We start from the raw sequence: 27901 nt of genomic DNA on the forward strand, positions 1-27901 counted from the left end.
TGCCAACAAATATAAAGTGAATGCAGAGATCCAATCAGAAAAACAGGAGCACAGAAGGCTGGTGGAGATCACAGTTGCAGAGAAAGGAGGCCATGGAGTAAATTTGCAGATGAAGACAAAAATTTTATGTTCAATATATTTCCCTCCCTTCCCTACACAAGTTACAATACAGAAAGAGGTCATTTAGCTCAAAGTCTGTCCACATAAGCACATAGTCCTAGTTATGTTTCCCAACTTGTTCCAGATCTATTTATCCCCTTTTCTTTCATCCATCTATGCAATCTAATTGTGAATACTATTATTTCTGCCTCAACCAGTGACCCACAAAGCAAATTCCACAGCCTCCCTAAATAAGTTTCTCTTGCTGTTTCACATCACTTTCATTTAGTCTACGGCCCTTCATTTTTGACCTCTCATCATCTACCAGAAAAGTCTGCTTCTGTAAAATAAGGGAATGCTGACAGTTCTAACAAACACACCATAAACTGTAGTGTTTTAATGCAAAAAACACCAACTTTTCAAGTCGGTCTTCATTATTTGTATTTCCTCATACAAGGTGAATCTGCATTGTGTCATCGCTAAAGTCTCAACAGGCTTTCTGTTGTGTAGAACTCAATACAATACTGAAATTGCAAAGATGCAAGGTTCTATATAGCCTCATTGTGATGTCTCAGTAGGGTTCTATTTCTCCACTTTGCTTGGGCGTCTCCCGGAATGGGCAACTGGTATCTCAACTGCTGTTGTTGGCAACCGGGGAGCCACGGTCCACGTAGGTATGAGTCACAATTAGCCAATCTGCATTATCTGATTCTTACTAGTTACCTTGGTGCCGGAAATGGTATATTGTTAAGACATTACTACATGACTTTTCTCAAGACTTCTGCCATCCTCTAAAATGCAATGGGGAAAGCGAGAAATCTGCATGGCCTCTGACTATGCTGATCTTAACCCACATCCTAAAGAATGTTCATATTCTGGTTGAGACAACTCATCTGAGTTTTCACCTGATACCTGGTGGGACAAGAAGCCGGATTCTGCTCTGTGCCTCCCTTTGTCAGATACTGTGCATAATGTTTTCATATGTCCTTTAACAATTCAACAAATACATGTCATGGAAACAGGATCACTTTTGCAGTATAAACTCTAATCTTAAATCACTTGCATGACAGGATACAACGCTGCACTGTGCAAAGGTGATAAACCATATCTGACTCAAACATTCTTGACCCAATACCACTGACTCATTCACTGCAGACTGGTAATGCAAGGCCATTCCTCTGCCCCCCCTCCCCCCACCTTCCATACTACCTGCTTGAGGTAGCTGCCTAATTGTTGCAGAGCTAGTCCTGTCTCATAACCTTTCATTTCCAATGAAGTTACATTGTGAAACACAATTAGTCACAAGGAAATTCCCTGCCTGAGAAATTCAACTCTCTTCTCTGTCTACTTACCAGTTCAGCCTGCAATAAAGCATGATTGGGCCATCAGGATCAGTAATAGGGGGAGAAAGGGAAGCAGATAATGGGCTGGATTTTATATGCTCACCACCGATCTCAGTCGTGAGCTCCAAAAAATGGCAGTCCGCCTGTGCGGACCACATGTCGCGAAGTCACCGCAATATTCAGTACAGCGGCTCATTTAAATGGGCGGGGCAGACCACCCACCCTGATAACGTGTAGGGGGTGGGCCGTCCGTTCCCAGCAATGGCGTCAGCAGCCTTTGCACAGGCACTGACAACATTTTTAAAGGAGTTCAAGCCCTATCATTACATTTAAATGTTTAAAGGGATATGGATCTTAAAAAATTACATTAATTGATTGAGACCCTCTCCCACCCCCAACCATAGATCTAATTCCTTTCCCTCTCCCCCGCACCCCCCCCAAAAGTACTTACCTTGTGCACCTGACCTTTCCCCCCCACCCCCCCAACCCCAAAGTTCACAAACTTTAACCCTTCTCACCATCCCCTACACCAATCAAATCACTGACGCTGCTTCCCCTCCCACACTGAAAAACTTACCTGCTCCTCACGAGTGTTATGCCTCAGATTACCAGATGGGTATCTGAAGGATCGGGGTGCCAGACACCAGCACCAATATCAGAGTGGAACAGACGGCAGGAGCGGGTAAGTAATTAATTAATTAATTAAAATAAATTAACATTTAAATTTTGGTGCTGTCACCGAGTGGCAAGGGACCATCACGAGGTCTCGCCGCTGCCAGCAATATCGGGCCAGGCCTTCCCGGCATCGAGCCCTGTAGCGGGCCTCTGCCACAGGCATTTTCCGGCCCCCACCACGACCCCTGACGTCGAGGAGGGGGGTGGGGGCTGTAAAATCCAGCCCAATGTATCCCTTAAATGTGATCTGGTAAGCAAGGACTGAAGGAAAGTTGGAGATCAACAATAGGCTGCAGCCCCTGGGCGGACTAACCAGGTCACAGAGTGGCAGTTCACATTAAACCTGTGTTGTGCACCATTGTATGTGTTTTATCACTGGCAGCTTTACTGAGGGCTAAACCTCACCTGCATGCAGATGGGCTTTCATTGTGGGGAAGGAAGCTAATGAATTGAATTAGCAAGTTATAAAATAATTAAAACCAAGCCTATGTATTGTAAAAGGTTACAAAATTTACAAAAACTTTAGCTAAAAGTTACTTATATCTATGATGTTTTTGTTACAGGAGATATTTACTTGGTGTTTCTCATTGCTCTCTAAGTAGTTTAAAAAAAAAGTTATCCTTAAATCTTTATTTTGTTTGCTTTGATTTATAAATTTTGTAATTCATCTCACGACAAAACAACCCAAATATTTTATTTGGGGGTTGGTGATGTGGAGAAAAATAAAATAAAAACCATCATACTTATCAACAGTGGGAAAATGTCAAGTGATTAGAAAACAGCTTACATTTATACATCCTTTAACATCGTACCCAAGGTATTTCACAGAAATATCAAACAAAGATTGACACTGAGCCACAAAGAGATATTAGGACAGGTGACCTCGAGCCACAAAGAGATATTAGTTTTTAGTTTTAGAGATACAGCACTGAAACAGGCCCTTCGGCCCACCGAGTCTGTGCCGACCATCAACCACCCATTTATACTAATCCTACACTAATTCCATATTTCTACCACAGCCCCACCTGTCCCCTGTATTTCCCTACCACCTACCTGTACTAGGGGCAATTTATAATGGCCAAATTAACCTATCAACCAGCAAGTCTTTGGCATGTGGGAGGAAACTGGAGCACCCGGAGGAAACTCACGCAGACACAGGGAGAACTTGCAAACTCCACACAGGCAGGTGACCAAAGAGGTAGCTTTTAAGGAGCATCTTAAAGAAGAAGTAGAGAGGTTCAGGGAGGGAATTCCAGGACCTAGACAGCTGAAGGCACAGTCACCAAAGCTGGAGTGATTAAGACCTTGATGTGCAGAGATCTCGGAGGGTTGTAGGGCTGGAGGAGGTTACAGGTAGGAGGGGGTGACACCATAGAAGGATTTGAAAACACGGATGAGATGTTTAATAGAGGTGTTGCCAGACCAGGAACCAATGTAGGATTAAGCATAATGTTCAAATCTTCAAGAATACATCAAATCAGAATCAGCAAAACTATATACAATATTCTATACCTCAATAAAGTCTAGAATTCCTTTAGTTTTTTTTCTTTTACGGCTTTATCAGTCTGTGTTTCTGCCTTTACTGTCCAATGAACCTGTCGCCAAATCTTTTGCTTGTCCACATAATTCTGTATACAGTTCAACAGGTGCCAACAGTCCTTCAGTACCTCACCCAAGGTAACTTTTCTTTACACATCAGCCTAGCAGTGATCAGCCACCTATTTGGCAGTTGAGTGAGGGTACTATAGCTGAGCCCTACTGATATTCACACAACCCCTTTCAGCATGTTAATTAGATAACAAACAGGAGTGTGAACAATGGCGGATTTTCCTATAAGTAAGAGGTTGCCACCACAACAGAGACCAGGTATCTCAGTACGGATCATGAATTGAATGCAGGACCCACCTCACTTGCGTAACTTAGTACCCCTCTGATCTGTACATTTATCTAGTAAGCTATCTAGAGACCTTCATAACCTACAACTAGAACAACAAATGTTTTGATTGCTAAGACACTGATCACTGTATTATCACTTTTTATAGTAAGCAATACCATTAATTTCTTTACGTTACAGTATCCTTATAAGATTCTGCAACAGTGACACTGGTTTCAGATTGTGACCTTAATTTAGTTAGTCCTGAAATAATTAGGCAACAAAAAGTTATTTTACTTCCAGTCACTAGGGATTACTTTATGGTTCACAAAATCTAATGCCCTTTTATTTTTAAATCATAAGATTAAAAATAGCAGTACTTGTAGCCTGCTCTACCCGTATATTTTGTCCAAAAGAAAATGTTTGTACAACTTTTAATCAATAGAAAATAAATATACTAATTCAATTTACAAAACACATATCATAGAAAGCACATTCAAAAATTCTACTGCTACCCAGCTTCCCCATTGTAACAAAAATGTGTATGATTCTGCCAACAAATACCCCATACAACTTGACAAATCACTGAACACACAAAAGCATTATTAAATCATTTAGGGAATATGCAACAAACAGATTGCATCACATTTATTCTTTCCCAAGGTACAGTTTTAAACTGATGTGCCTGTAGTCAACCAAACATTTGTTCTATAGTTATAACACTTTACAAATTTCAGTTTCAAACCAGTTCAGCTGCTTATAAAAGTTACTACAAAGCAAATCTGTACACTTTCTACAATAAATTAAAAAAAAACACAAATGCAGGCACAAATTGTTTTTAAAAAAGTGTGTACAGGTCCCATATTAAATCACAGCAGAAAAGAAATGTAATATTAAAATTCTCCTCCCAAAGTAAAAAAAAAGTTACAAGTTTGTTTGAAGTGAATTCATATACAATTATACACAGGCTACAAAACCACTTATTACAACAAGCACTCCAGCATATCAGGTATTCTGGGCAGTAAATGCCAACTTTTGAGGGTTTTTAAAAAAAAAAAGCTGCATTTCATAATTACCCCAAAATCAAATCTGCACACCAGCTTCCCTTTAAACATACCTTCACTTTAAGTATTTTAGAATTATTACTTTAAATGCTATTTAAGGATAATGCTACATTTTGGTAAATCATTTTTTCAGCACCATGAATTGAACTAAACTTAAAACAGCGATACAGAAGGCAAGGTGTTCATTTAATATTGCACTAAGCTATCCAGTTCAAGATCAAGTCTTCAGCCAGACTGTACAGGAGGAAAAATGAAAATAGGTTAAGAAAAAAGAACTCTCACCCATCTAGCAATTAATAGGTTGCATTCTTTAAACTTATCCACCCACAGAAAAGTATTAGAATGTGAAGCGTCTTTGTTTTGCATCTTCAAACTGATCAGATGTGATAAATGCATCATGTGGTTTTTGATAGTATAATTATGAAGATTAAAAAATTATGGAAGAGAAAGGTATTTTTCTTTTTGGGTAAGACAGGGTGCCTATAGCTTTTTCACATGCTTTGGTTGACATTACAATTATAATTAGCACCAGTTCAAAATTATTGTTTTTAAGGGAACTTTTTAAAAAGGGAGTTTTTAAATAAAACCTAGAGTGAGAGAGGTACACTGCAGGGAAACTTTCTGATAAACAAGCATGTTTGATTTTAATTTTATGAAACACAACCCAACCTAAAATATAACAAACTTGAGAATCAAAGATTATTTTGGTAAGAGAAATACAAAAGCTCATTTTACTGCTCTATTGCACACCATTTAAAGTTATCTTGATTTTTGCCCATTAACTTTTTCAGCATATTTTGCACCAAAATTACCTGCTGCATGGTACTTGGTTATATCAACAGCTTTTTTCTGTTTATTTAATAAGTTACAGAACATTCAGATTATATAAAAAGTACCAGAAACAGATAGCAACCAATTTTGACTAACAGAATAATTTAGGGTGTGCAGCAATATACAAGTATTTACAGCTTTTACCTGTGACCTATAAACACTATGAACAAGTTAATCCTGTCAAAAAATTATAGCAGAAAGTTTGGATGTTTACAAGAAAAAAAAAAATGATGTAGGAAAAACATAATTACAGCTGGCAGTGAATCAGCAGGTGCCAATATTTCTCTAAGCACAACTACTGGAACAATGATTGAGACAACAGTGGAAAGTACATTCTTTAAGAACTGAGAAATGGTTCCATAAAGCTTTCTTGCTTTTTAACTACAAACCAGATGAGTATATCTCCCACGCTTGACACATTTTCAATCAATGTCACTAAAGTCACTGGTTTGTTCACCTTGGACTCTGCTTCGATGGAGCATTGCCCGATCAAAAGCAATGCGAACAGATTTCCGAATTGAAGAAGTTCGACCTTCCATCATTTTTATTTTGTCTATGGTTTCATCAATACCAAGTGGAACCACTTTAGATTTTGGAAGCCACTGCCTGTTGAGAGTAAATACATTATTTAAAAAGGATTTTATTTTTACTATTAGTTGGTTAATAAATAGGGTTAAAATAATGATTTAGGGCAAAATAATGGTTAAAAAAAAAGTTTCCAAAAAAAATAATATATGCACACACACACACACATTATATATAAGATTGCAACCACTACCTTCATGTGGGAGCCTGCCCAGTATCAACCAGCTTTTCTGATTGTGAGGTAAGGGCAAGAGCATCACAGCTAAAGTCCTACATAAATAATTGCTAACGGGGACACTGGACAGCAATCAGGAGCTTAAACTCATTCCAGTGTTTCCCTCCCAGCTATTTATAGTCCCTCACTGTTGTCCCTGCTGAGATCAGCTAAAACAACACAGACTAAGGAGTGATCGATGTGCTCAGAATTCCTTTATAAAGTGAGTTTACATGCAGAGCTATCAGGGGAACACTAAACAATTCAAAATGGTTACGCAATTTCCTGGTATCACAGCACAGCACTGGCTTTTCTCATTACCAAAAGGAATAAGCATATCTGCCTTTGTTCACAGTAATACAGGCATTCAACTCACAAACACACAAAAAACACATCATATAGAAAAAGATGGAATGAAGTTAAGCTGTGGAAGCGATGTTTTGAGATTCATTTGACTTCCATGAAATTAAGGTTGCTTGCAGTTTATAATGCCTTTGGAAATTTATTACACAACCTTGCCACCAACCACAGAACAGCTTCTGTGCATATTTTTAATATCCTGGCCATCAAAGCTTATCAAAAATGATGTTACTCAATTTTTATATTAATTTACAATTTAGGCATTGTGAATTTTACATTATATACAATTTCTATTAAAATTTAGCATGAAAATTAAATCTACAGAAGTTTAGAAAGGTAGGTTAATACTCAGGAGATTTCTCAGCTAATGTAGGTCTGCCAATAGTGTATCACCGTGTAAGAAGTTTGCCTCCCCCACTGAATATTGTAGCTGAGAGATCTAAAATGCAGAGCTTGTAGCCACTGAAGTGGAGTACTAGAGCTACGTGTATATTTAACAACTTATTGGTTAGTAAATTACAATATAGGTATATTTGACCCATATTTTAAAACTTATAGTCTGGTATTAAATGAACATTACTCAAAAAAGATGAAAATCAATTCAGTCACAAAATGGTAGGCTACTCTCAGAATGTAGACTATTTTATCATAGGTAAGTGATTAAAACTTCCAGAGGCTGAAAAATCCCTGTGATTTCAAATTCCTCAACTTTTGGATTTTTTTTTTTGTGTTTGCTACTAGTGAATCATGGTTGCTAATATATATGTAAATATTTAAAGTCCTACGTACATGGCATGTCACAGTTCAACAAATCAAAAAAAAAAATGGAAACCTGCTCCTTTGCCTGGGAGCTCCGCTCTGGTCTTGTGCACTCAATGCATAAGAATACACAAGGAATAGGAGTCGACCGTATAGCCCCTCGAGCCTGTGCCACCATTCAATATCATGGTTGATGATATGCCTCAACTCTACTTTCCTGCCTGCTCCTCATATCTCAGGATTCTCTGAGATCAAAAATCTATCTGTCCCAGCCTTGAATATACTCAATGATGGAACATCCAGAAACCTCTGGGATAGAAAATTCCAAAGATTCATAACCTTTAGTGAAGAAATTTCTCATCTCAGTCCTAAAGGATTGACACCTTATCATAACACTGTGCCCTCATGTTCTAGATTATCTCAATGCACTTGTGGGACTTTACTATGTACAAACTGGCTGTCATGTTTCCTATTCTTCAAAACTACTTAATTGCCTGCAAGGGTTTTGGTATGTCCTGAGGTTATGAAAGGCACTACATAAATACAATTTCTTCCTTTTCAAAGTACCTGTACTGCAATGAACAAAAAAGGTAACTCAACTCACACCAGAATAAACAAAGAGAACAGCAGTTACTGTTGAAAAACAACTGACTGCGGCTTCATTTAGTTTCTAATATATTGTGTAAGGGGAAGATGACATCATAGGTTTCTCAAGTATGTAAAATGCAGCATCAGGTTAACCACTTCAGACACTCAATTTATTCTAAGTGCCACCTCTAATGATGTGGCTGAAAACTAAAAACACTAATTTAAAAAAAGCTCATATATCTAACCTACAGACAATACTAAAGTTCAACTTTTATTGCAAAAGATTCCCATAGTGACTGTACACTTACCAGCTCCGTTTGTTATCGAAGAACAGAACAAGGTAAAGCTTCTCCCCAGCTCTCCTTTGCATTTGTTCCCCCACTTTCAGTACACCTAGAGGGGGTACAGGTATAGGCACTCCATTGTGGCGAAAACCACTTCGAGACATCTTTGGATCAATTACCTAATAAAAAAGGAGATCGTTACTTTTTTCCAAGATTTTTCATTAAACCAATTACAAATTTATTTTCAATACCACGAATCAATATCATAAAGTAAAAATATTTTAGAGAGAAAGCACATACAATTTTAACCCTGGTACAAAGCAAGCAAGAAAACTGTAGCATTTGAAACATCTAACAATGCTTTTAAATTAAAGATTTAATCTGGTCCTTGGAATATTACCACTAGAACAAACTTTGATGGCCAATCTTGAAATTAATTAAAAAACTTTGGAACTGATTTTCAAAGGCTGGTTTTCAAAATTTGGGTTTCACACTGAACTTTTTTTTCAGCATCACCGTGAGCTCCAAGGGTTGGCACTTTGCTAGAAATTCAAATTTCTAAAATAAAATCGTTGCCGAGCATGAGTGTACATACGGCATCAGCTCAGAGAGCACAATTTAATATTGTGCAAAATACCCAATTCAGCCCACTTTTGTGTTACTCGCTCAACTTTGTATATCAGTGTATGTAGTGGTTCTAAATTTCCTCCTAAAATGTGCTCAGCTAAAACATATAGCTTTGTGACTATAAACAGAAATTCAATAAATAAACAGTAACATTTCTGTTACAAAGCCACGTCCCAGGAAACTAGGTCCTGAAGCAGTCCTTTTAATATACTTTAATACAAGCTTTTGAATCTTCAAACCATTAAAACTCCGTAATCTCCAAAACAGTTTTTGCACAATTCTAAATTGTACACTGTAGACAGGTTGTTGCAATTGAGATTAATGCAAGATAAACTTATTAATATTGCACAGTATTATTTAGAAATGTCAGTAATACTTGTGGTTTAAATGCTTAAATAATTTCTCATCACTGCATTAAAATTCCTTTTCCCAATGGTCTTATTTGCCAGACAGCACATCCGCCTGAAAGGGTGAGCAAGTAATGCATTGCCAAGCCTCGGTGTTCCATAATTAATACGAGGTGCAGGACAGTCCAGTGAGCCTCCTTTCCAATCTTTATCGCTATGTTGGAAGTATCCATATCGTTGTGTCTGGAGGCACTAAGATATTATGCAAAAATAACTTTATCTTGAACCTATAAACTGCTATTCTGACATGTTTAATTACTCCTATACAGTAGACTATAATGCCAACTCTGAAGTAAACTAAAGCATTTTCAGTTTTATTTCTACTTCTTCACTAATAAATTTCACCATGCAGTTTAACTCACCAATGCTGGATATGATGGATAACCACTACACTTTGCCCAAATCAACTTTAAGGGCTCCAAGACAGAACTGGAATCTGTGGAAGTCCACATACGGTTTTGGCCAACCTCTAGAAGAACAACATTCTATAATAACTAAAAACATGCATTTCTTCAACAGCAAAAAAAAACTTGCTCCTTACAACAGTCAGACAAGATTCAATAAAGAAGCAAACAGATCAAATTCTAGCTACTGGGTATATTTAGGTGAAAATTCAATATTTCACCATTACCATGCTGGCAGACACACGAAATGACAGAAATCCAGAGTTTAAACAACTAACCCTTTTTCTAGCTCTAAATAACAAATATTTTTACTTAGGTTCTTTCACATCCAGGTGACTGGGATTAATTGCTAGCTCTACCAAAATGAGGCACAGGCACGATGGACCAAATGGGTTCCTGTGTTGTATCATTCTATGATTTCCACCAATCATTTTGGAGGCGTAGGCCAACCTCCAAAGAGTAGCGATTCATTACTTTTTAGCCAATTAAAAGGGACCCACAGTCATGTCAGATGTAACCAAATTCATTTCTGATGCATGAAAACTTGAAGTAGCTTTGCTGCACAAGTATCCATTTCTTGGTAATAATTATAATGATAAACAAAATGTAAGTATTTAAGGAAGAAAACAATTTTCAGTAACTCCTTTAATGTAGGGAATACTTTTCAATCACTTCTTAATAAACTTTTTTTTTTAAAAAGTTCAGAAAACACAATTATTTTCCCCAAGAGTAAACTAAATTCCAGTCTATGCACAAAGTAGTTAGCATCCACTAATAATTTAAACAAATGTTTTTACATCAATAAACAAATAAGCATTTTTACATTTTCCAGATATCAATATAGAAAGCACCAATATATAAAATTAACTGACACATCAAAGTTTAATTAATCTGTCTTTGATGCATAGCTCTTGTTCACTTACCTGCTGCAATTCTAGCTGCTTTGGCAAAATTACCATTTTCAATGCAAGCAATCAATTCATTTCTGTCTTCTAAGTGGTTTCTTCGAGCTAACGCTGGCTTACCTTTGCCACACTTCGGAAGGTTTATTGTGCTGACAGAAAACAAAAACACAAAATTCTGTTCATTTCAAGTTTGCTAAATCTTGAAATGATAACGTAGCGAGAGAAGCATTTTAAAATACTACATCCTATGTTTCGCAAACCTGTAAATATTAGTGAAACAAAATAGGAGAATGAATGAAAATGCTTCCATTTCTCCAACTGAAACTGCAAGGAGCAATTAAAAAAAACACCAGTAAATACTAAAATCCTGAAAAGTCTATATTGAAATGAATATACACAAGCATATATTGACCTCAACATTGAATCAAACGTAATTTAGGAGTCAGCTGCAGTGCAACGGTAGCACTCTCACCTGAGTCAGAAGGTTACAGATTCAAGTCCCCTCCAGGACTTGGTGCCTTTCGGATGAGGCGTTAAACCAGGTAGATGTAAAAGACAGTAAAAGAGTTATTCCCCAGTGTCTTAACCAATATTTATCCATCAATCAATATCACAAGAACAGATTATCTCGTCATTGTCACATTGTAGTTTGTGGAAGTTTGCTGTGTGCAAATTGCTGCCAGTTTCTTACATTACAACAGTAATTACACTTCAAAAGTACTTCATTGGCTGCAAAGCACTTAGGGACATCCTGAGGGCGTGAAGGGTGCTATGTAAGTACAAGCCTTTTGTTTCTCTTTCATATCCTTTTTGCACTGTTCTAATGAAAAAAGTGCTACAATAATTTTAGGAGACAGATTATAAAGGAGGAATGAAAGCATCTGGCACATCCTGGGAACGTTTAAAAAAAATCACGACGTCAGGGATCAGGCAGGGGGGGGGGCCCAAAAAGTACTTCCAGGAGAGGCCCGCCCCAGGGCTTGACGCCGGGAAGGTCCCGCCCCATTTTACCAGCGACAGCGAAGCCTCAGGGTGGCGCACCCGCCCCCCCACCCCCGCTGCCGCTCAGTGGCAGAGCCTTAATTTAAATATTTGAATAAATTATAATGAATGCATTAACAATTCAAAGTGATTCCAGACAATGCAGCCGGCCTTGGACGTCATCAGACTGCAACAAGCTGCGCATATGCGCAAACAGGTTCCTGCTCTGCGCATGCGCAGCATTCCACATTGCCAGGACTGGCTGGCACATGCGCAGATGACATTACGTAATGCAGGGAGAGAGCACCCCCCCAGCCAGTGGCTGCTCGCTCCCCGCTTCCCCCACCCCGCCCGCTTGTTCCCCGCCCGCCACCCCCCCCCCATCTCTCCGCCCACACTCTCCCCACTTCCTCTCTCCGGCCATTGTGTGCTGCCATGGGTTTACGTTGCCTTGCTATGATTATTTGAGGAGCACCATCTTTAGTCCTAGCAGCTGCTTGAACAGGCCGTGACATTTGAGTAGCACAGGCTACATTTGCGCATGTGCCAGTACATCGCCACCTAGTGGTTGCATTGTCAGCAAATGCAGCCTAAACACTTAGCTTGTCTTGATGGCCGTCCCATGCCGATATTCCGACCGGTGGTCAGAACTCCCGCGCCTTCAGATCTCCGTTCAGAGATCTAAGGTGTAACACTGGTGGGACGGGGGGGGGGGGGGGGGGGGGAAGGAGTGAATTATTCAGGGTGGGAGGTTGGAGGGGGAGTGGCAAAAATGAACGCAATCGGTTGAAAGGGGTTGAAGGTTAAGGGGGGGGGGGGTGTGGGGAGAAAGAGGTAGTGATCGAAAATTTACTTTTTTTTGGAGGGAAAGAGGGCAAGTAATAAACAGATTATTCATGGGGGGGGAGGGGGGTTTGGGAGAGGGGCATAGAAATGTGATTAAAATTTTATTTTAATTTATTGGAAAACTGGTCACTTCAAAAGTAACTGAAGGGCTTGAAGCCCTTTAAAAGTAGCGCCAGACGCTCTTGCGGCCCCCCGCCCCCCCCCCCCCCCCATATGTCACTGGGGACGGGCGTTCTACTCCCTCCATGTAAATGAGCCGCCACACGAAATATCATAGCCTCTCCACGGCACACATCTCGCGCGTGTGCCACACATCTTTTGAAGCTTACTGCCGCTTTCTTTAAAAATTCAGCTCCATATGTCTATACTTAAGAATACAATTTCTCTATATAAATCTGCCACATTTGGTAGCAGAGTTTGGCTACTGGGTGACTGAACCAATTTTTTTTTTAAATTCGCTCTTTCCGTCAGCTCAGATGCCACAGTAGTTCTTCTGAAAGTGATTTCTCCTCAGGTAATTTCCGTTGAAATTTTTAAATCTAACAACTTCTGCTTTCATTATTTCTTATTTTATTTTCATCCTATAGTTCTCAAAATAATTCACTACTCCTTTAATCCTAGCAGCACACTATACCAACCTTCAGGCCTCCCTGCTGCTATTGATGGCGTTGTCAGCATATATGCTTACGGGCTGGCTTATTTTATTCATCATCATCTTCTTTGGTCTCCTTGTTTCGAGAGACAATGGGTAAGCGCCTGGAGGTAGTCAGTGGTTTGTGAAGCAGCGCCTGGAGTGGCTATAAAGGCCAATTCTAGAGTGACAGACTCTTCCACAGGTGCTGCAGATAAAATTGGTTGTCGGGGCTGTTACACAGTTGGCTCTCCCCTTGCGCTTCTTTTTCCTGCCAACTGCTAAGTCTCTTCGACTCGCCACACTTTAGCCCCGCCTTTATGGCTGCTCGCCAGCTCTGGCGATCACTGACAACTGACTCCCACGACTTGTGATTAATGTCACAGGACTTCATGTCGCGTTTGCAGACGTCTTTAAAGCGGAGACATGGATGGTCGGTGGGTCTGATGCCAGTGATGAGCTCGCTGTACAATGTGTCTTGGGGATCCTGCCATCTTCCATGTGGCTCACATTTTATTCATACAGTTCATATATTAAAAGTATAATAAATGATTTTTGATTCTGCATCTTTTTAAACACACTTCCTCGCAAATTGTATCACAGCCCATAAGCAAAAATGCTGCTCGAAAAGGTCAAATATCCAGTTTCACAAAACCAACACTAAATTGACTTAAATCAAATTCAGTAAATTCGGCAATGAATGAATAATTCATTATTCCTAAAATATATAAAATGCCTTTTAATTTATATAGTAATATATTTACCTTTCATGGTTGGAAACCACACTGACACTGGTGCATATACTCGATTCTGAAGCACAACGACGACGTTGATGATCAACTGGATTGGTTTGCGCGGTTTCTGGTTTTTCCTCATTACCAAATCCATTAGATAATGCTATAAAATTAAAAATGCAGTTAACTAAATTCAATACCTACAAAAGTTATCGGTCCCTGGATTGAAATTGTGTGTTATCAAAAAAGAGGAGACCCAGTGATGTGTCAAGTTCATTCAATAAGGAGAACTTACTTGAACACTGACCAAAATTCTGGCATCCAGTTAGCGCATTATAAAATATTTAAGAAACATAATAACATTATGTCCAATAAATCTTTCCGTTTCCACAGAACTGAAACCCCACCTAACTACAGTATCCTTCAATTACTAGTCTCCAAAAACTTGTCTAGTTGCTTGGTCAAATCAATTACGTATCAATTCATATTAATACCAAAGAAAGTCAGGTTTTCAACTGAAAAGTTTAGGACAAATTAGGAAACTAGGCTGACAAAAGGCAAATACTGGGTAATGTAGAAAACTGTAAATGAGTGAGATTGGGGAAGAGAAATAATAGAATACAAGTTAAACCTTATTAATTTGCACAATATAGATCTAGTTGTGCCAATGTATACTCAGTAAAGTGATCGCTACAATGTACATCATGGGTTGCTCACTAAAACTAATTGGATCTTGCAAAACAGGTGTAGAAAAGAAAATAGTCTAAGAAAGTGACATTAAGCTGAAATTTGACATCAAGAACAAATTTAGAACAATTCTTAGGTGCTTCTGTTTCAGCGGTCACTGAGTGCAGCTGGAATTACACCAGTTATTAGGCACCTCATGTCTGTAAAATCAAAGCCTGCAATATGTCCAACAGTCTCGCATTGAAAGTCTACCAAACAGATTTTTACAAAAGCATGAATTTCTATACTAGCTTCAGTGTTTTGGTATTGTTATTCAAAGCTAAGTTTGTTTACAACCACTAACTTTGGGATTAGCTTAGGGTAATTATTTCATATTGCAAGTTCTATAAAACCGATATTAGACTTGCAGAACTAGGTTACGAAGGAAGGCTGCAGATATGAATAGTGTAAATGGGATTCAAAGATAACTAAATGGGGTTTTGGAAAGAGAAGGAATTGATAGAATTTTAAAAATGCTGGAAATACTCAGCAGGGCAGGTAGCAGGAGGTCACCGACTTGAAACGTTTACTGTTTGTCTTTTCACAGATGCTGTCTGACCTGAATACTTCCAGCATTTTCTATTTTTATTTCAGATTTCCAGCATCTGCAGGTATTTTGCTTTTGTGTTAAGGAACTGAGAGATACAGTTAAAAGGGCAGGTGGAAAAACTTGTTGGGCCCCCAAGGATCTTTATAGTTTCTGCCCAGAAACATGCAAACTGTTGGCCCTTAGGGGTTTATAGAAATATTTTTGAAGGTCAAGAGATGGCTTTTTCTAAAAGAACAAATTTTAGGCAATAGTTGCATATCTTTTCAGCAATGTCATAAAAAAGCTTTAATCTTAGATCAATATAATGCCCCTTTTAAATATTCAAATAGCAAGAATTCTTAAAACGATTTCCAGATATTTACCTAGGTCAGGTTTTTTGAGAGGCGATTTTTCACCATCGCCTTCAGTGTCACCACACAAGCTACGTGACCTTTTCCTTGGCTGCAACAGCGTCTCCAGTCTGGGAATTACCACAGATAAGAAGGTTTTTGTTCCCAGTTGCCCTTGTAGTGGTTGAGTATCTGAATTTTTTGCTTGTTTTTGAGGGTTCACACTTTTGGGTTTTCGGAAAAGAGCAGAGGTATGCCTACCAATATCAACTGACGAATCAACTACAGTAGTTTTTGAGCTGCAGACATCACCATTACTCAGGTCATCTGGAGTATGTCCATTCATGGTCACATTGTGCAGGGAAGTGCTACTCACTTCACTGTCAAACTTAACTCTTTTGTGTAGTCTACTCTGGTCAGTGCTGGGTTCTATTGGCTTGAGGGTAGGCGGTTCAGATGGAGTTTCTGAAGATGGCAGTAGAGGCAAAGAATCAGATGGCTCGAGAGTAGGTGGCACTGAAGATTTTGAATCACCTGTAATTGTATATAAAATAATTTACAAAATTTTTTAAAACAATACAATTGGTTTAACTGTACTATGCGAAAAAAGTTTGCCCTCCTCTTTTCTACCATGCAAAGCCTGCATCAGGTATTTGGTTAAATAATATTCACATATATAAAACAATACGCTCAGAAAAAAAAGAGTTACATAAAAAGGGTGGCTCAAGAAAACCTGGTAGTGTTTTTATTTTTATTTTGTATACATCTGTAGCCAATTCATCTCCTAGATTTGAAATGCTTAAACACAACTAAAGCTAAACTGCAGAGTAGAAACATGCTGAATTGTGGTGCTAACTGGGCATAAATATCCTTCAGCATTCCTGGGTGCTGATTTCACTACTTGTGACTGCTTTCTGTGGAGTTTGTGTACAAGGTAACCAGAGAACAGCTCCTCTAATGAAGGGTATTGGTCTGACCATTCTAGTGGTTTGTCTTATATGAGCGATTTTTCTCATCCCATGTGGTAATGTTTCACTTTAAAAGGCATTAGCAATCATGTTGCCTGAAAAGAAAGGTTATTAAAAGGTAATTGCATCAAATGTATTCAATAATATTCACTGTATTCCTCACCATCGTGTTCTAATTTTGTTCCATCTTCAACTACACTGCTTTTGGTCGGTAGATGTTCACTCTGAGCCTTCTGTTGGCTTAACCTCAAGCGGATGTTATTAATTTCTTTTCGCAGTAACTTGGCACGTCTAGATCTAGCACCACAAGATTTCACTGCACAGGTCATGTCCAGTTTGTCCAGCAACTCCTTGAGCTGCGTTTCCAAAGACATGTGTTCTCTATTTGCAGGTATTAATAATTTATCCACTACAAGAAAGCAAAGGATCAATTAACAGATTTCTATTTTAAGTCAAAGGGCCCAGGCTTCCTAAAGTTACCATAAAAATAACCACCACTATACTAAAAAAAATATGGGGTAGAGTTTTTGCTAGTTTTTGCACCCAGATTCCAGTGCAATTGGCTGAACCAGCAGAAGATCGGGGAATTTAAAATGTGAGTCATGCTCAGAAAACTAATGTCCACGTTTTCCACAATCTTTTACACTGGTTTTAGGTTCAGTTCGCCCGAATTAGGCCTCACCCACAAAACAGCCCAACCCTACTCCCACCTGGTCGAAACTGAGATTCTGGTGGTTTTAGAAGGCTTCAAATTGCACTCATTTCTCTTTTCAAGTGCATGGGCATTATTAGGCATGTTTTGAAAGTTCCTGTTTTGAAAGTTTTTTTTGTCAAAAAATGTTTAATTTATCTAGAAAATGACTAGCATACACCAATGAAACTGTTAAATTTCAGAATAGTTTCTTTAATTCACTTTCAGTGATTTTAAAGGTGGAGAATTTGACATTCTTATTAACAATGCTAACTTTTGTGATTAAACCCATTTCAGCCATACTAATAAAACTGCATCAGGTTATCACTCAGAGTATATTTTAATGGAAGAGTAGAGTAAAAAAAGAAACAATTACATTCTATTATGCTGCCCGATTGCACTGGTCAATGTAAAATTTTGCATCTGTGATTATGCAAATGAGTGTTTGTGCAAACTTGAATTATAATCTAACCAGCACAATTTCAAGTGCTTATTGAACATAATTTCCCGATTGTGCCCAAAGCAGTAACTCTACCCCATGACATCTAATTGAAGGCTGGCATTAATACATCAACATTAATCTTTTAACCTTTTTCCATAATTGTAATAAACCGTACATTGTGATGCCAGCAAAATTTAATCTAAATAGGGCAATTTTGTATTCCATAAACTATCACAGACAGTAAAGGATTCATACGGGCGGCACAGTGGCGCAGCGGTTAGCACTGCAGCCTCACAGCTCCAGCGACCTGGGTTCGGTTCTGGGTACTGCCTGTGTGGAGTTTGCGACCGCGTGGGTTTCTGCCGGGTGTTCCGGTTTCCTCCCACATCCAAAGACTTGCAGGTTGATAGGTAAATTGGCCATCGTAAATTGCTCCTAGTGTAGGTCGGTGGTAGGAGAATTGAGGGAAGGTGGGGATGTGGTAGGGAATATGGGATTAATGTAGGATTAGTATAAATGGGTGGTTGATGGTCGGCACAAACTCGGTGGGCTGAAGGGCCTGTTTCAGTGCTGCATCTCTCTATGACTATGACATCCTTTCATTTTCAAAACTGCAAACAAACATGCACATTTTTATTTACTGAACGTATTAGCATTTGGATCTCCTGAGGTAAAACTATTAGCAAAATGTAACTTCTCAAAACTGGAGATACGACCAGCTGAGCAGAATTACCATGAACATTTATGTCAATAGTTTAAAATAAAGGTTCAGATGTATAAACTATTATATATCTTTCCCTGAAGTTGCTTAGCTGGAACTTTGTTTTATCACAGATTTATTAAAATTGTTTCATTGAACGAAACAGTACAAAAGGAGACCATTCAGCCTATCGTCCCCATGCTCTTTGGAAGAGCTATCCAACTAATCCCACTCCTCTGCTCTTTCCCCATAGCCCTGTAATGTTTTTCCCTTCAAGTCTGTACTCCGTTCCTTTATGAAAGTTATTTCAGGCGATGCGTTCCAGATCAGAACAACCTGCTGTGTAAAAAAATTCCTTATGTCACCTTTTGCCATTCACCTTGAGTCAGAGTCTTCTGGTTATCAACCCTTCTTCCACTGGAATCAGTTTCTCTTCATTCACTATCAAAACCATTCATGACTTCCAGTATTATTCCAAACAAATTACTCTTCTGTTAATATACCCACATGTAAGATTACATTGCTACATTTAACCTGGACTAGTAAAGTTAAAATCCCTTTCCATTGTAAGAAAAAGCCAAGTGAGTGACATTTTTGTGGGGTTTGTACCAATTGTGAGTTGAAATACAGCATGAAGAACCACACATTTCTCAGGGTTCCCGCTGCACAGATGACAGATGATAAGTTCCAAGAGGAGTTAATTTTAAATTGAGTTGCACCTTGGGAGCAAAATCCTTTGACTAGATTTGTTTCTAAGTTAGTATTCTTGAATGCAAATAAACCAACTACTAAAATTTAGTACCTAAAATTTTTTTTAAATTATGGATGAATTATTATCCTCATTAAGGTGAAGAGTGAGGGTTTAGGTCAAAAAAGGGAAATGTTCTCTTCATTTTGCCTTCTGCAACAGCTTCAAGCCTCCCAGTTCCAGGTAATTTATGAGACATGCTAGAAGTAGTGCAAACCCCTCTCCACACTGCTCCAAAAGTCTGCTTTCACTTTGAATCCCAGAAGGGTGTCTTGTTGCACAGACATTTTCATTCTCACAGAAGCTATCCTTGTGGTTTCTGTATCAAACTCTAGATAGTTCTATACTGTGGCTTTATATTAGGTGATTGGCACCTACTCACACTTCTTTCTCTCAGAAGCCTTAATTTATAGAAATATTTAATTCAGTTTCAGCAATTTCTTTTTTTTTTAAAAAGAGGCTCCAGGATTTAAAGGACAGTGGCTGAACTCAATTTATCAGCTAATACATGCCATTTGTATTGTATAACTTCTTACAATTCTGATGTTCAATCCAATTTACATGCTGACAACTGGTTTTCTAGACCCAGAGAAGACATACAAATTAGGACCTCCTGCTCACAATCCAATAAAACAAAAATGACCGCGTCTGACCCTGGATCCACCTAACATTAGACTGGGGTTAAATCATGTCAGTATCCGAATGACACCATCAGATCCGCTTTTTAAATATTTGACGCCTTCGTCTGCCTGCAGCGTGAGTACTCTGATCCAATTTTATCTCCAGCGCGCCTTGTTCTTGTTGGGAATGGGGGTGGGGGATGGGGTTAAAATTAGGGCGTGTGTGTAGATTAGGGCTCTGCTCCTGGTTAAGAACTCCTGCCAAATTGAAATTTGGGAGTGTCACTGCACTCGTTCTCAAACCCACCCACCAATCCTTAGTGGCAACAGTCAGAAAGTCAGTAGGACAATCTCTGCCCAGGGACCTGTGCACAAAGTCAAGTTGTTTTCATGGATGGGTTGCTCCATCTGCTACTAGGGCTAGATGATGAAAAGGAGAAGCATGACATACTGCAGCTGCTAGGAGAATTTCTACTAGCCACCACCTTTACAGCAATGACCAAGTTATGACTAAAAGTAGCCAAAGTCCACCTCCTCTTTAAGAGGCATTATTGCTGCCTGATTCTCTCCCCACCCAGCAGCCCCACAATCAGTGAGCTGCCAATAAACAGCCCTCTGTAGCGCTAGCAGTTCAGCAATCATAATCAAAGGAGACATGAGCACTAATTTGGTCCATGCCTTTCATCAGCATCATTGGGCATGCTTTTCGGCCACCACACCCATTTTACTTCAGTTTTCAGCACAAGTAGAATTTCTCTCCCAGAGAAATTGTGATCACACATCTGGAAAAACAAATCAGCTTTTGCCCAAGGAACAAGATTACCTATCATATGCTAACAGCTATTGGCCCAAGGAGAAAAAAGTTTTTAAAAAGTTGTTAAATGAATTGGTTGCCATACAAAATAGTTGACAAATTATTGTAGCAGTGGATCAATGTATTCCCAGGAAGTAGAAATAAAAATACCTTCTTCCCATGTCAAAGGCTTAGTTGCTTCACTCTTTGGTGGTTCAGGCAAATGCATTGCAGTTTCATAATCATAACCAATTCGGTCAGCTTCACGACGAGCCTGTCTTAATATGACACCTCCCTGATCTCTCAATCGCACAGCTGCTCGATAAAATATTGTGTCCTTTGCATTATATTTCATACAGTTATCTATAATGAGGTTAACATCAGCTTCAAACTCATCCAGATTATTATAACCATGATCTTCTATCCTTTTTCTCATTGTGGAGAAGTCCATAGGGTGTGCGATATGATCTAAATAGTCCGGAACCTGAAAGATAAAAAACGTTTTTAGTTAATGATGGGCTTTTCTTAAATGCCTCAAGTACAAATGTTTGCTAACTGCAAAAGGTGCCAAAAATATTTTAAAGACAATCTCTGGAAAACTAAAATTGGTTTCACAAACACAAATTTTAGAAGATACAAGCATGAAGCTCATAATGTATAAGTTTTTCAGAAAGATAGAGCCTACTGCCTTGCAGATGGGCACTCAATCCTGTGAAGAACACATTTATTACTACCAACTATGGAAAATGCTGTGGGATATAGGCATTGCCCTCCCATCACCATTACGTAAGATGTTGAGTCAAGGTTTTGTCAGGAGAAATGGGAGGGGTGAAGGTGGGGGGGGGGGTTTGGGATGAACAGATTCCACTGAAGCAGTTGCATAAACCATATATGTCAATAGGCTACACACCCCATGAAAACAGACAAACAGTCAGCCTACACATGGAAGTATAGACATATAGTCAAGGGTGTCAATTAAAATTCCAGTGCAGGCGAAGGACTCCATTTTCTTTCACTGACTACTTGTTGATAGATTGCAACTTGAGTGTACAGAATTCCCTTCCTCCATTTGTAGAAATCATGATGAAATATATTGTTAAATTACAACACACAAAAGTGATCATAGAACCACAGAAAAATTACAGCATAGAAGGAGGCCATTCAGGCTGTCGAGTCCGTGTCGGCCGAAAAAACTAGCCGCCCAATCTAATCCCACCTCCCAGCACCTGGTCCATAGCCTTGCAGGTTACAGCACTTCAGGCGCCTGTCCAGGTACCTTTTCAAAGAAGCAGGTAACAAGAACTCGGGACGGGGTGTCAACATGCACCGAAATGGATACAAAGTGGACAGGATGACCCTTATATCTGCCCAATGATATTGCAAAAGGCACAAAGCATTTTCCGGTTTGCGCTTCAACTCCATTTGATTGGCAAGCTGTCAGCGCTACTTTTTGACAGCTCACCCATAGGAGAAGCAGCAAGAGGTGAAGCGGGTAGGAGTGACAACATTTAAAGACAGCTGCATCACTTAAAAGGGAGACAGACTTTGCTTGTATTGCATTTTTCTGTTTGTGGAGATTGAGGACTGCAAGGGATCCAACATTTTCAGAAAGCACCATGGAGATCCTTGAGGAGGAAATCAGCAAGAGGAAGGAGGTTCTATTTCCTGCTGAAGGGAGATGGTTGCCAAGGTAAATGGTCCAGTAACAATGAACAGAACTGGCTGTGCATGTGAATGTCTGTGGCATTCTGAAACAGTCCTTATGGTAGGGTAACCAAGCTTCCCTTCCCCATCTGAAAGTATAGAATAATTCATTCAAGAAAATGTGTGAATTTTATTACTCATGAGCAACCATATTAAAAGCAATCTTGAGTGCTTAAATGAAAATGACACAATGCTGGCCAAAACAAAGATTGGACTTTCGTAACCAAAATAAGGAGATTCTTACCTCTTTCAAACTTACTGGCTGAGCAAATATATGTGCCGTGTCCTTTTCCTGAAGCTGGTCCAAAATTGAGCGCAACATAACAGTTAATGGTGTCAGCTGGAGCTCCATAGCAACCTGCTGAACTTTGACCTGTCAATATTTAATTAAACATATTTAAAAGAAATCCACAACTATACCAAATCAAAACTAAAATTGAAAAACACCCTTTAAATTGAAACAAACCTATAAATTTGACAAGAATGGATACTGAACAATACCTGTTCACGTTTTAGCTTTTCACGTTTACGAATAAGTTCAACCAGTAAACGCGCTCTTTCTAGGTCATGGCGTAGCCTCTGCCAGTACTTCAGCTGCTCTTTCAAGCCATTTTTCTTTTCATCATCTGTTCTCTTTTCCAATCGAGGAGGAAGGAGAAAATGAGAAAGATTAAGAATTCAGGAAAAAAGATCAGTGACAGTAATAGTTTCTATATGAAAATAATAAACTATTTAGAGTCAGAGTCGTACAGCATAGAAACAGGCCCTTCGGCCCACCGCGTCCATGCCGACCATAATGCCTATCTATACTAATCCCAACTGTCTGCATTAATTCCATATCCCTCTATGCCTTGCTCATTCAAGTACCTGCCCAGATGCCTCTTAAATGTTGCTACTATTCCTGCCTCCACCACCTCCTCAGGCAGCTCATTCCAGATACCCACTATTCTTTGTGTGAAAAATTTACCCCTTTGATCCCCTTTAAACCTCCTCCCTCTCACCTTAAATCTATGCCCTCTAGTTTTAGTCATCCCTACCATGGGAAACAGACTCTGGCCATCTACCCTATCTATGCCTCTCATAACTTTATATACCTCTATCATGTCCCCGCTCAGCCTCCTTCACTCCAGGGAAAACAGACCCAGCCTATCCTATCTCTCTTTATAATTCAAGCCCTCCAAACCAGGCAACATCCTTGTGAATCTTTTCTGCACCCTCTCTAGCTTAATCACATCTTTCCTGTAATGCGGAGACCAGAACTGCACACAGTACTCCAAATGCGGCCTAACCAACGTCATGTACAACTGTAACATGACGTCCCAACTCTTGCACTCAATGCCTCGGCCGATGAAGGCAAGCATGCCATATGCCTTCTTCACCACCATGTCGACCTGTGTTGCCACTTTCAGGGAACTAGGTACTTGCACCCCAAGGTCTCTCTGTTGAACAACACTCCCCAGGGCCCTGCCATTCACCGTATATGTCCTGCCCTGGTTTAACTTCCTAAAATGCATCACTTTGCACTTGTCTGCGTTAAATTCCATTTGCCAATCCCTTGCCCACTTTCCCAGTTGATCTATATCCTGTTGTAACCTTAGACAACCTTCTACACTGTCCACTATACCACCAATTTTGGTGTCATCTGCAAACTTACTAATCATGCCCCCTACATTCATATCCAAGTCATTAAAATATATGACAAACAACAGAGGGCCCAGCAGCGATCCCTGCGGCACACCAATTGTCACCGGCCTCCAATCTGAAAAACAACCCTCCACTACCACCCTCTTTCTTACGTTTTTCCATAATTCCCACACACAAAGTCCTTTCTCTAACAAAAAGCTGTCAATCTGCTCAATCACTCTTTCACATTTGATGTCCTTGTCCAGTAGAACTCCTCCTCTCTCTGGTCAACCCCCCCAATACGAACCTCATTTTTGTTCCTTTAAGTCCAAGAGCTGCAGATTGAACATCAACATTGCACACTGGTTTAGCCCATCAGATTTGGCTGAACCACAAACACCATCAGACCCTGCTTTCCCCTGCCAAAACTGGTCACTACTTTAAGGATCATCCTGGAATGCAAAAACAACCCCTTCTCCCACTTCTTTCCTCCATGATCAACAAGAACTGGAAACCCTCTCTTCTGTCTCCTCCACCATCACGTCCTCTCCCGCTCTCAGCCTGAGTTCATCTTGTCCATGTTATCCACTGCCCTGATATTTCAAGCCTTTTTCCACTGAACTGTTCACCACCCAACTTTCCTTCCTAGCCCACATACTAGTTGACATTGTAAACAATTCCCTCTCCTCAGGTGATGCTCCCTATATTTCAAAGCTGCCGACATTACTCCATTTTCAACAAATCCACCCTTGAGCTCTCTACCCTTGCAGACTACTGCAACTTCTACTTCCCTTTCCTCTCCAAAGTCCTTGAACTTGTTACCTCCCAAATCTGTGCCTATCGCCCCCAAACTCCATATTTGAACCCCTCCAATCATCTTTCTGTCCCTGCCACAGCACTGAAATGATCCTAATCATAATCAAAAATAACACCTTCTGTGATTATGACAGTCATGCACTTTCACTCTTCATCCTTTGTGGCCTGTCTGCAGCCTTTGACTTAGTCGACCACACCATCTTTTTTCAATGTCTCTCTTCCACTGTCCAGCTGAGTAGAACTGCCCTTACTTGGTTCCAGTCTTACCTATCCTATCTCTTACAACAGATTTTATTACTGCACCTGCACTGTTACCTTCGATTCCCCCAAGTACCTATTTTGGCTCCCTCCAATTTCTCATTTAATGCTGCCCCTGGCAGCATCTTCCAAAGACTTGGTGTCAGGTACACTTACAACACCCATCTCTACCCCAGCACTGTATCTTTCAACCCCTCCACTGCCTCTTTGGATCAACCAGCTTGTCTGATATTTAGTCTTGGATGAGCCACAATTTCCTCCAATTGAATACTGTGAAGGGCAAAGCCATTTTCCTTACATTCCCCCACCAAACCACCCCCCCCCCCCCCACCCGACCTTACAAACTTCATCTTCTCAGCACTAATTCCATCCTCTTTCCCAGCAAATGTCTTAGGTGACCCAGACAGTTTGTAAACTCAGCAACCTATTTTACCAAGCTCAGCTTCTGACCCATTTCCTCTCAAAGATCACCCACTACTACCTGTGAAACAGGACAATGTTATGTAACTGTGGGTCTATGGGATAATATGAAAGCATTTGAAAGAGAATGTGTATTTCACTGAAAGATCACTGCATGATTTTTCTTCCTCCAAGACCAATTTCACTCCTAATATCTCCTCAATGTTGGTGATTCCAGACACTTTAACTTGCATGTTCAAAAAAATTAACTCGCAAAAGCATGGACAAACACAAGCACATTATTTTCACAATTTGAAACACTGTTGGTACCTTCCAACAAAAATGATACACCTTTTAACAGTAGAATTATTGACATTTCACTGTGTAAAGAGCCAGAACAAATTGTTCACATACTGGAGCTTAAAAACATAATACGATATTTCTACTATGCCCAATATTCTTAAAGCAGCTATGGGCATCTTTTCTATTCCATCCATGTGCATCTGGCTCAGGCAGTAATTATGCCCGAAAAAATAAGTGACTTGAACCTGGGTCTTTACCAATATCACAATTTACTGGTCACAAGGTAGATAAATATGACAGAATAGCTCTCACTGAAATTTTCTTTCCTGTGTGGGAATATTTGACCTGGAGGCAGAGATTAAAAAACTCAAAACAGGCAGAACAAAAGAAATCTAATTTACGACCCTATGGTGTAGCACACTGGCATGCCAAAGCAACCACATTTTTGAAAAAAATCTATTTCAATATTGGCACATACAGCCTGCATTGCAATACTGAATATCTTTATGGTTTGAACCCAAAATGGAAACATCCCACATCAGATATAACTACTTTTTCTAAAAACGCCTGTTTGACAAGTCTCAAGATTGAGGAAAAGGAAAGTAAAGTAATACATAATCAATACCTGCTGTGCACTTCTCTGAGTTTGCAAGTGTGACTGTAACCGTCGAAGTAGGGGTACACCATTTCTTGATTGTCGTTTAAGTGTCCAGTAAACATATAATCTCTGTATAAACTGTTTTTTTCGTGGCACTGACACCTGACTCATTATTTTATTTAGCCTGCAGAGAAATTCATCTTTTTTTTAGAAGTAGTAATTTCAGACATTATAACAATCATTAGATGTCTTGGGAAACTAAGTCCCAGATGTTTTATTTAATATTGCACCAATTTTCTCTCTGCCTATTATTTTAGATTATTTTTCATCAAAGCATTCCCTTGTATGTTGCTCTGTGTGAGCAAATCACATTTTGTAAATGTTGATGGATTCATTAAAACTAAGTAAAATATCATTTGGTAATCTTTTACACTATAAACCCTTGTTCATACTAGCTAAAATAAAAATATGTTGTGCATAAGCTTTTGCATAAACTTATGAATAGAGCCATGAAGGAAAATGAGTATGGGAATGGGGAGACAGAGGAGGTGGTTGAAATTCCGACCTATATCTAGAAAATTGGCCTGTGTGCTATGAAATTACTTAACGGACATTCAGTCTTGGATGAGTCCCAATTTCCTCCAGCTAAACTTTCAGTAGACAAACTTTCATTGGTCCACAACAAAAACCCAATACCCTTGCTATCAACTCCATGCCCATTATCCAGCATCACCTCAAGCTAAACCAGACTGTCCGTAATCTCAACATCCTATTATTAAACCATGAGCTAAGCTTCCAAATCCTCTCCATCACAAAGACTGCCTACTCCCACTCGAGCATAAATAGCCTTCTCCCCAACATCAGTTCTTTTGCTGCTGAAACCCTCAACCATGCCTTTGCCACTTTCAAACTTAACTACTCCAATGCTCTATTGTTTGGCCTCCCTTTTTCCGCCCTCTAAAAACTGCAGCTCACCCAAAAGTTGACTGTCAAATTCTATTCCTCACTATGCTCATCCTCTCCTCCTTGAACACCCACCTCTTCAACCAAGTTTTGTCAATGCTCAATTTTTTTTAAAAAAATAAATGCCCCTGTGAAGCACCTTGGGATGTTTTCCACATTAAAGTCACTACATAAATGCAAATTATTGCAACCACACAGTTGTGCATTGCTCCATTGGAGCTTGTTAAAATCGTAAAGCAACAGCAGATGTCAAGGCTAAACCAGCATACATTTATGCTGCAGTAACCTAATGAGTCCTGCTTATTAATGTTTTTAAACAAACAGCCAGACAAAATGACTTTGCAATAATATAGGACTTCTGGCAGATTAGATTAGAGATACAGCACTGAAACAGGCCCTTCGGCCCACCGAGTCTGTGCCGAACATCAACCACCCATTTATACTAATCCTATACTAATCC

General features: G+C 39.4%; 1 protein-coding gene across 5 annotated transcripts in view; it reads right to left on the reverse strand.

Moving 5' to 3' along the window:
- Nucleotides 1-4623: 4623 nt before the first annotated feature.
- The window catches only part of brd1a (bromodomain containing 1a), a 36107-nt gene continuing 12829 nt past the window's right edge, over nt 4624-27901 (reverse strand). For 3 of the 5 annotated variants that reach the window (XM_068059146.1, XM_068059148.1, XM_068059150.1), the window contains 11 exons: nt 26506-26662; nt 22983-23114; nt 22726-22854; nt 20949-21261; nt 16947-17192; nt 15849-16349; nt 14241-14373; nt 11037-11167; nt 10072-10178; nt 8700-8854; nt 4624-6491 (listed from right to left, as the gene is read on the reverse strand). In XM_068059146.1, the coding sequence (XP_067915247.1) occupies nt 6308-6491; nt 8700-8854; nt 10072-10178; nt 11037-11167; nt 14241-14373; nt 15849-16349; nt 16947-17192; nt 20949-21261; nt 22726-22854; nt 22983-23114; nt 26506-26662 (2188 nt within the window). In that variant the 3' untranslated portion in view covers nt 4624-6307. Of the gene's footprint in view, nt 6492-8699; nt 8855-10071; nt 10204-10223; nt 10566-11036; nt 11168-14240; nt 14374-15848; nt 16350-16946; nt 17193-20948; nt 21262-22725; nt 22855-22982; nt 23115-26505; nt 26663-27901 lie in introns of those variants that run through there. The other 2 variants (XM_068059147.1, XM_068059149.1) reach the window with 2 other exon arrangements.

Source organism: Heterodontus francisci, chromosome 27 (assembly GCF_036365525.1).
Source record: "Heterodontus francisci isolate sHetFra1 chromosome 27, sHetFra1.hap1, whole genome shotgun sequence".
NCBI lineage: Eukaryota > Metazoa > Chordata > Chondrichthyes > Heterodontiformes > Heterodontidae > Heterodontus > Heterodontus francisci.